The 8,668-nt window shown below is 58.3% G+C and overlaps 2 protein-coding genes across 2 annotated transcripts in view; one reads left to right on the top strand and one right to left on the bottom strand.

Moving 5' to 3' along the window:
* The window catches only part of PWP2 (PWP2 small subunit processome component), a 613,222-nt gene that overhangs the window by 357,204 nt on the left and 247,350 nt on the right, over positions 1-8,668 (top strand). The window lies entirely within an intron of this gene.
* Positions 2,261-4,751, bottom strand: LOC116550569 (thrombospondin-type laminin G domain and EAR repeat-containing protein-like). The gene is made up of 2 exons (XM_032276584.1): positions 4,063-4,751; positions 2,261-3,836 (listed from the first exon to the last, which is right to left on the bottom strand). Exons 1-2 carry the CDS (start codon positions 4,328-4,330, stop codon positions 3,532-3,534), a joined length of 573 nt encoding a protein of 190 aa, XP_032132475.1. The 5' UTR covers positions 4,331-4,751; the 3' UTR covers positions 2,261-3,531.

Raw genomic sequence — 8,668 nt, 5'->3', positions numbered from 1 at the left:
GCACTCTGGGGAGGATGGCATGGGTGACATGTGTAGCTGGCCGGGTGTGCTCTGAGGAGGATGGCAGCTGGTGACATGTGCAACTGGCCAGGTGCAGTCCGGGGCGCTGGGGTATCTTGTGCACCTTGATGAAGTGTCATGAAAAAGATGTTGTAAATTGGACTTGGTGTTATCACAGGAGCTTTAAGATCACAGTGTTGGTAGATCTAGGATGGTAATCTTCAAAATGTACTCCCCAACCCACTGCAGCGATCCTTTCTCTTGGCATCTCACTTTGTGACTTAGAATGCAGGGCACCCAGGACCGAAGCCTCTCCATGGTTCAACAGCTGTTAGGAGACCTTGTCTAGTTGATGAGAAAGTCACTTGTGGTGCCTTTCCATCCAGGGTGTGCAACTCTGCTCTTGAGACCCCGGGAAGTCTCGCTTCCCACACTCTGGCTCATCCATTAACTGCTTGGAACTGACTACCCACGTCTTCTTTCAGGATAAAGCCTTAAGTCCTGCCATTGTTCCTTGTGTGATACGTTTCAAATCCTTTCCTCGTTCCTGCAAAGCTCCTCGAACATGCTCTGGTGTGCCAGGCTCTGCATGTGTGAGCTGGGAGCTAGCAGCACACACGTTCCTGTTAGGGTGCCCACATGATCCTGATGGCACATGTGACCAGTGTGGAGCCCCAGGTGTTTCCAGCAGGGCACATGTTCCTGTTAGGGCACCCACGTGATCCTGATGACACATGAGACCCCTGTGGAGCCCCGGGTGTTTCCAAGGGAACCACTGTCGGCCGGATCACTGGTGCTCTGCAGCTGCGCCCCGGTCCCCAAACCACCCTTGTGCTGCTGCTCAGTGTCATCATTTGCCTTTTTAGCCGCTGTCGCTGCGTGTCGAGGCCTCCTTGGGAGTCCCGATTTTCAGCCCATATCATGCTCTTGGCTCCAGCTTGCCATCACTTTTGCATCTCAAACCTCACTGGCCTCAAGTCCAACTCTAAGCCAATGATTCCTGGTCAGGGGGAGCCATCCCTGCTGAGCCCTGTGGCCAGGCTAACCCATGACCGAAGGCTCCTGAACCCTCCTTCAGGTCAGCTGTCTGCACGTCAGCACATGGCCACCAGCCCAGGATGCACGTGTGGTTTCCCAGAGTCTTAGCAGCATGCGTGTTGTGGTGAGGGGACTGTGCAGGGACCAGTAAGATGAGGAGCTTGTGCTCGGCTCTGCACTGTGCCGTGTCAAACTGAGTGGCAGGCCACATTGCCTGGCTTGATCCCACTCTGCCACAGGCAAACCCTTCCACCGCTCTGAGTGTCCTCGTGGGTAAAGGGACTAGCGGCTGCACTCCCCTCTCAAGGTGCTGTGAGGATGACATGGCAGGACAAGGGCAGACATTTTGGCACATGCACTTTACAGAGTTGAGGCTAAGCCAGCACCAGCCGCTGCCACCACCCACTTCCTAAGGCTGTTACCAAGACCAGTGGCTGGAAGGAATCTCGCTCACCCACAACCCCAGCGCACTGAGCCTCGCTCCGCCCCTGTGCCTCATCCCGCCTCCTCCTGGCTCACAGGCACGCTCGCTTATTCAGTCCACAGCACTAGCAAGCTCAAAGTGTGTTCCTTCTGGCACTGCTGCCTCCTCACCTGAGCACCCGCGGCTCACCTGAGCGGCCACTCACCTGGGCACCTGCAGCTCTCCTGGGCACCCATGGCTCACCTGGGCGGCCACTCACCTGGGCACCCGCAGCTCACCTGGGCGGCCACAGTAGCCTCCCAATGGCTTGCCCCCTCCCAGTCACTGACCAGTCATGACAGTGCAGCCCTGTTGCCCCCACAAGGGCAGGCTTAATGTTTCACTTGCAGCCCTGTGGCTCTGGGTGGTGACCCTGCTGCCCACTCCGTGCCCTGCTACCCTGCAGGTGCCCTCTCTACTTTCCCAGCCCCCAATTCCTCCTGGTGTTCCCTGACATCTGCTCTCCTGGTGCCCAGAGCATCCACTTAAAGCTGCCCTTCCCCACTGACCCATGAGTGGCCTAAGGGTGCAGTGCTGGTCACCTGGACGACGCTGTGCCCCAGCCTCCCAGACGGCTGGGCACATGGGGTCCTGCTGCCATCTCTGCACGCAACACCGAAAGGACGGCATTGACATGCGTGGAAGGGCCCCGTCAGTCACTGACACGCGCGGTCGGTCCCTCTCGGGCACTGCTACACGCGGTCGGTCCCTGTCGGGCACTGACACACACGGTCGGTCCCTCTCGGGCACTGCCACGCGCGGTCGGTCCCTCTCGGGCACTGCCACGCGCGGTCGGTCCCTGTCAGCCACGACTCCTGGCCCGGCCCTTGCGGGCTTCTCAAGGTGCTCATGCTCTCAGTTTCCTGAGCTGCCCTCACTCTTGCTGGGTGGAGGGACTCCAGGAACCTGCGATTGCTGCACACCTTCCTCCCTTTCTTTTTGAAGTTCATTCCCATGTACTACCTGCAGGCTTGCTCTCATGAGATGTATGTACGGAATGTTCCAGAATGCCTTCAATCATTTCAGCCTTAAAGCCCCCACCACTGCATGCGCAGCCTCTTGTCTAATGCAGGGGCAGCTTGGCAAGGTCTGACTGCTGTCCCTGTTTTTCCAGACACCCTGATGGGGGTGGGGGGACCCAGGCCTCAGCGTCCGCCACAGCTCTGCCCCTGTACCAGCCTCACTGGGGGCAGCTCACATGGCAAGAGTGGCCTGGGTGAGTCTCACTGCCTCGGGTACAGAGCACCCTGAGAACATTGCTGCAGGGGAATGAGTCACCAGGTCAGAGGGCACAGAAGATTCCGGAAGGATATCAGGGAGGTGATGTCTTATGAGAGGCACGTTTATAGGTTTATAGCAAATAGAGGGAGTGCTGTTGGCGGCACTGCAAAGGCCCTGAGCTGCTTTCCCGGGAACCAGGGACCATGGCTCACACAGAGGCTAAGCATGACATGGGGAGATGTCCCCCGACCTGTCCTGTACCCCGCACCTCAGCTCCCATCCCCATTCTTGGCCAGGAGCAGGAGCGTGCTGTCCCCACCCCAGAGGTGGCCTCATTAGCACCCGTCACTGCCTCAACTCAAAGGCCTTGTGGTGGCTGGAACCCGCCCAGGGACATGTGGGGCCTGGTGGGGAGTGTCCCGTGCTGCCCCCACCCAGACCCTACACTGCCCTGGACCAGAGCCGAGCTGCCCAGCTGCCCCTGGGCCAGGGCCCCAACGCCCATACAGACTTGGATGAGACTGTAGGAGCTTCCAAGGGGACAGAGGGCCTGCTCTGAGCCCAGGGAGGGGGCAGGCACTGTATGAGGACACCATGCCAAGGTGGGGCAGAGCCAGGATGCACCTCCCGCCCCATTTCTGGGCACCTGAACTGTCCCTGGGTACACAGAGGCTGTCAGGCAGGAAGGGCTCAAATGCCAGGCAAGGAGCGGTACCCTGTGCTGTCCAGACGGGCAGGCCCTGCCTGGGTCGTGGGGTTGCAGGTGCAGAGCAGCACTAGGTGTGGCTCTTGGTTGACCCCAGCCCACGTCACCTGTCCAGCAGGTGCATATGGCAGGCACAGTGGCCAATGATGGAGAGCTGGGGCTCATGCTGGGGCCTTACCGGGAAGGACTGGAAGAGCTGGAAGGAGCCCAGGAGCCGGATGTAGAGGTGTGAGTGCACTTTGGTGGAGGTGCCGTTGAAGGTGTTGGCCACCACCAGGAACGAGTAGGGCCCCACACTGAAGAACTCCCAGTCGTAGGCACCAGAGGTGGCGATGGTCTGGTTGGCCTCGAAGAGCCGGGTTGCTGGGTTCCACTTGTAGATGACACTGTCAATGTTGTGGTTGTCGCCTGGAACCGAGGGGCTGCGCTGGGGGTGGGAGGCAAACTCCACGGCCCCGTGGTGGCCCTGACAGAGCCAGAGCTCCAGGGCCCTGCCCAAAGACTGAAGACTCGCAAGGGCAAGGCCAGCCGCTGGGGACGCCCCTTCTCTCCCTCAGCCAGCCCCTTGCCGGCCCCACCTGCAGGCCTCCACAGGTGCCATTCCCATGTGGAGTAAAGGCCACACCTGCCCTACCTTCCCGGTGGTTGGCCACCGCCAGGAAGTGCTCCCCGTCCACCTCGAAGGCCTCCCAGTCTCGGGCGCTGTGTGTGGCAATGCTCTGGTACGGGGTGAACTTCAGCTTTCTGTGGCTCCATTTGTAAATGACAGAGAACTCCTGACCCTTTTCATCTGGTTCAAAATTAGCCACTGCCAGGAAGATCTGAAAGAGAGTAAGCCAGGACCACGTGAGCCTGCTTGGAGCGGGGGCAGGGGCCTGGGGCCGAAGGCTCCCAAACATCATCCTGTCTCTCCAGACCCTCGGCTGCTACATGGCGCAGGGGAAGAGGACCGAGGCCCCACATCACAGGTCATCATGGTGGGGTGGGCGCAGCCGGCCACCACCTTCAAGGCCCTTGAAAACGTCTGTCCTTTACCCAACATTTCCACTTCTATTGCTTTCTGAAGGCAAAAAATCACAAAAGCCAAAATCCCCAAATTCAGGAAACGCTTTATGCACAAAAATGTTTTTCCTAACCCAGATGACTGGAAAAAATCATTACAGCCTGCTCCCCCGTGGTAAGGGTGTGATCGCCACGCAGAGCTGTGTCACGACAAGGTGTGGAAAATAGGAACAGGGTGCAGTGTGCCCGGCCTCACGGTGCAGTTGCGTGAACACGTGGAATGGGGGGCAGGTGCCCAGGTCACAGGCGACATGCTTGGAGGCGAGGGTGCCACATGAACCTGCATGCTTGCTTGGGTTGGGGGATAGAATATTTTCCCCTTTGCTTTTCTGAATTTTCCAATTTTTCCTTGATGCAAAGTTATTTTTTTATAATAAAAAATTAAAACCTTATGATATCATCAATCAGAAAAAAAAAAAAAAAGGAGCTAGTTATCCACCCGCCATGCTGGACGCCGATGCAGCTGGGAGGAGGGTGGCCATAAGTCACAGGAGAGCAAGGTTTCCATCTGCGGTGCTCACTGCTTTAGCCCTGTGTCCAGGCGGGGTCTGGTGGGTGTGCTTGGCACAGTGTGGTCAGGTGAGTGACTATTTGGGGGCAGTCGGGAGGTGCTGTCTCCAGGGCACTGCTGTGTGGAGTCCAGGGAGTGGACAGAGCTGGGGAGAGGAAGCCCCTGTGATGTCAACCATCTCTCAGACCCGCCACGTCTGCCCAGAGCAGCCCGGAACGGAAGGCGGCTGCCTGTGTGGGAGGCATCACCCACGGCTCCCGAGCCTGGCCTCAGCCTTCCGTGTGGACATCACGTGTCCTCAACATTTGAGGACAGGAAGGATCAGGAATATCCGTCTTGTAATTTCATTCTGAAATGATTTCTGGTTCTTGACCAGCTCATGTAAATACTCTCAGCAGGTTTTAAGTGCAGCAATTCGGGTTCTATGTAGAACTGGATGGTATTTGGGAGATGGCCTGGCCTTCCATTCCAACTGCCTAAAGTCACACCCTGGATTTCGGGTGGTAGGCTAACGTGCGCGACTCTGTGAGCCTTCTAGCACCTGAACGAGGGGTTGACACCATGAGAAACTCCTTTGCCTTCAGAATCAGTGCAGGGAGCCCCGCCCGTGGACTTTCCAGGTTATAGGGGCTGGAGACAGTCACGGAACACAGACTTGCCTTTTTCCCGATGGTGAAATGCCTCCAGGCCTGTGCTTGGTGTGTGGGGATGCTCTGATACGAGATGAACTTCCCTTCGGTCCACTTGTACACAGCGGACGTGGCTTTGCGATTGGCTGTGGCCACAAAGAGCCCCACCTGGGGGATGCGGAAGACCTCGATGCCCAGGGTCTCGGAGCTGGTGAGCAACTTCTGATGCTCCTCCACGTAGTCCAGCCTTTCTTTGGCTTATGATAGAAGTATTGTGACTCGGTTAAGGTTTCCGAGAATGGGCACCCGGAGCAATCCTCATGGGAGCACGATCCCCAAGCCCCAAGCCCCAAGCCTCAACTCCCGTGCCTCAGCCTTGGCATCAGTTTCCACATTGTACCCTCACAGGAAAGGCCATCACAGGGAGGCCCTCGCATCTCATCTCTGATCTAGCGGCCAGGGAGGGTGTGGGCAGAGGTGGCGGCCAGGCTACCCTACCAGAAGGCTGTAGGGATGCAGGCATCGTCTTCCCATAGTTTGGGAAGGGGTACTGAGTGATGCCCAGCCCTGCCAGCCTGTGCCATGCCCTGGAGGGTCACATTTCCAAATGGGGTGGCTTATTCTCCTGAGTCGCGCCTGTCCCAAGGAGGGCCTATGGCTGAGGGTCCTGCAGCTGTGGGTGGGACAGTGTCCTGGCTTGCTGGCCATCCTGGCCGCCACTTGCTTTGGGGGTCAGGACTGACACTGCCCCAGCCTGGCGGCCGAGCCACAGGTCATTTGCAGGTGGCTGAGGCGCCACCTTTCCTAGCTGCGGCTCCCAGTTGTGCCGTGCCAGAGCGGCCCTGCCTCACCTGCTAACACAGACACCCACTCGTTGCCGACACACAGGTACAGCCCCTTCCGGCCAGCATCAAACCAGAACTGGGTGTCTTCCACTTTGGTACACGGTGGCCGGGGTCCCAGTGTCACTCGAATGTTGGTTTCTGCAGGGAAGACCAGGAAGATGAGCATCAGGCAGGCCGGTACCCCCGAGGAAGATGACGCGGGAGGATGGCCAAACCAGGCTGCCTGCCTCTGCCTCTGCATGCGAGCTGGGAAGGGCCCCCGCAGGCATCTTGGCGCAGGTGTGCCACACCACAGGTGGGGAATGAGAACCTGGCCTACCGGTGACGAAGGACATTACGATGCCCCCTATATGGTCAGTCCACCCTCTGTCCACTCTGAAAGGCATGGCTTTCCATCCTATTGAGACAGAAAAGCCCACTCCTCTGGTGTGAGGCCAGGGCTCTCATGTCTGCCCTTGGTGTGGGGGCGGGCGGCCCCCCTACTAAGCATAGGGATATTTTAGCACCGCATTATGGGACTGCACGCAGTGCTGGCCCACCTCGGGAGCAAGTCCCTATTAACACTGGGGTATCTTAACCTCGGCTTGGCGTGGATCTGCGACAGTTTGATCTCATCACTGCCAGTAGTCACACCCTACTGTGGGTCCTAATTCTGCTACCTCTTGACTTTCCGTGGGACCTCTGTGCATCTACCGGCCTGTGCTGACCAGCTGCGTGACACGGTGACACGGTATCCTGTGTGGGGATATGTGGGAGGTGGGGGCTCCCCCACCTCGTAACCACTGACCCTGAGGCTCAGGGGCTTGGCTGTCCTCTACCTCACTGTCCCTCGGGGTGGCCACAGAGCAGTGGGGGATGCGGCGGGGAGGGGCGCTTCAGATTCTCCATGGCAGGGGTGTGGTTTAAATAAACACAGCCTTGTAACTTCGCACAAGAGAAAGCCAAGCCGGGAGACCCCCTGGGCCAGGGTGGGCCCAACTGGGGTGGGCTGGTCTGGATGACTGTGGGACAGAGGCAGGGCTGGGGGTGGAGCAGAAATGGCCCAAATGCTGTTATGGGGGGCAAAAAGGGATGAGGGACGTCAGATAGCTCTGGACAGAGTTTCTAAAGTAAGTTAGGCCTGCTGTCTGCCTATGGTGCCCAGGAAGAGGCTGAGCAGCTGTCGTGGGAGTGCCCGGAGGGAAGAGCAGATGACACTGGCCTGTCTAATGGTGCCGCCTGCCTTCCTGGGCATGGGCCCCGAGCATCGTCCCCTTGGCCAGTGTGACCTCTGCCCCCCCGGCAGCAAAGAGAGGGGCAAGCACAAGGGAGAAGCTGAGAACTGAGCCCCAAGTTCCTGCCTGGTGGGAGGCCAGGGCTCTCACGTCGCCTTTGCTGTGGGGGCAGGTGGTCCCCCTACTAACCATAGGGATATTTTAGCACCTCATTATCTTCCGGCTTCCCCGTGAGAGCCTGTAGGACCCATGGGATGGACAGCACAGCCAGCGGGGCATTCCTGCTGGGACACAGCCTTGGGGTGGCGTCTGAGCCCGGCAGCAGGACCAGCTGCCTCACCAGGCCCTGCAGAGAGAGGGACAGCTCCTTCAGGCCCACGCTGCTGAGGAAGGACCTGCTGGGGAGGGGAATACCGGGCTTGGCCCATCCAGACCCTGGAGGAGGGTGGGGTGGATGGAATCTAACCTTTTGCAGAGCTAAGTGGGAAGAGTCTACGTGATGGTTACTGGGGAGGCCATGGGAGGAATGGTGAAGAGTTGCCCACTTTCCCAGGGAACTGAACCACAGAAGGGGCTTTTTTGTGTGAACTTAGAGTGACTGGCAACTCTGCTCATCCATTAGCCCATCCACCCATTTGTTCATCCATGCATCCATTTATCCATCCACCCATTCATCCATCACTCATCCATCCACCCCTCCATCCCTCCATCCACCCATCCACCCATTCATCCATCACTCATCCATCCATCCCTCCATCTATCATCCATCCATTCCTCCAGCCCTCCATCCATCCGTCCACCCATTTTTCCATCACCCATCCATGCATCCCTCCACCCACCCATCCATCCATCCACCCATTCGTCCATCACTCATTCATCAATTGCTCCATCCCACCATCCATCCATCCACCCATTCATCCACCACCCATCCATCCATCTCTCCATCCACCCATCCATCCATCCACCCATTCATCCATCA

Source organism: Sapajus apella, unplaced genomic scaffold, assembly GCF_009761245.1.
Source record: "Sapajus apella isolate SASKATOON/1434 unplaced genomic scaffold, GSC_monkey_1.0 scaffold8, whole genome shotgun sequence".
NCBI classification, from domain to species: Eukaryota; Metazoa; Chordata; class Mammalia; order Primates; family Cebidae; genus Sapajus; species Sapajus apella.
The sequence above is the reverse complement of the archived record's forward strand: the minus strand, read 5'-3'. Positions and strand labels throughout refer to the sequence as shown.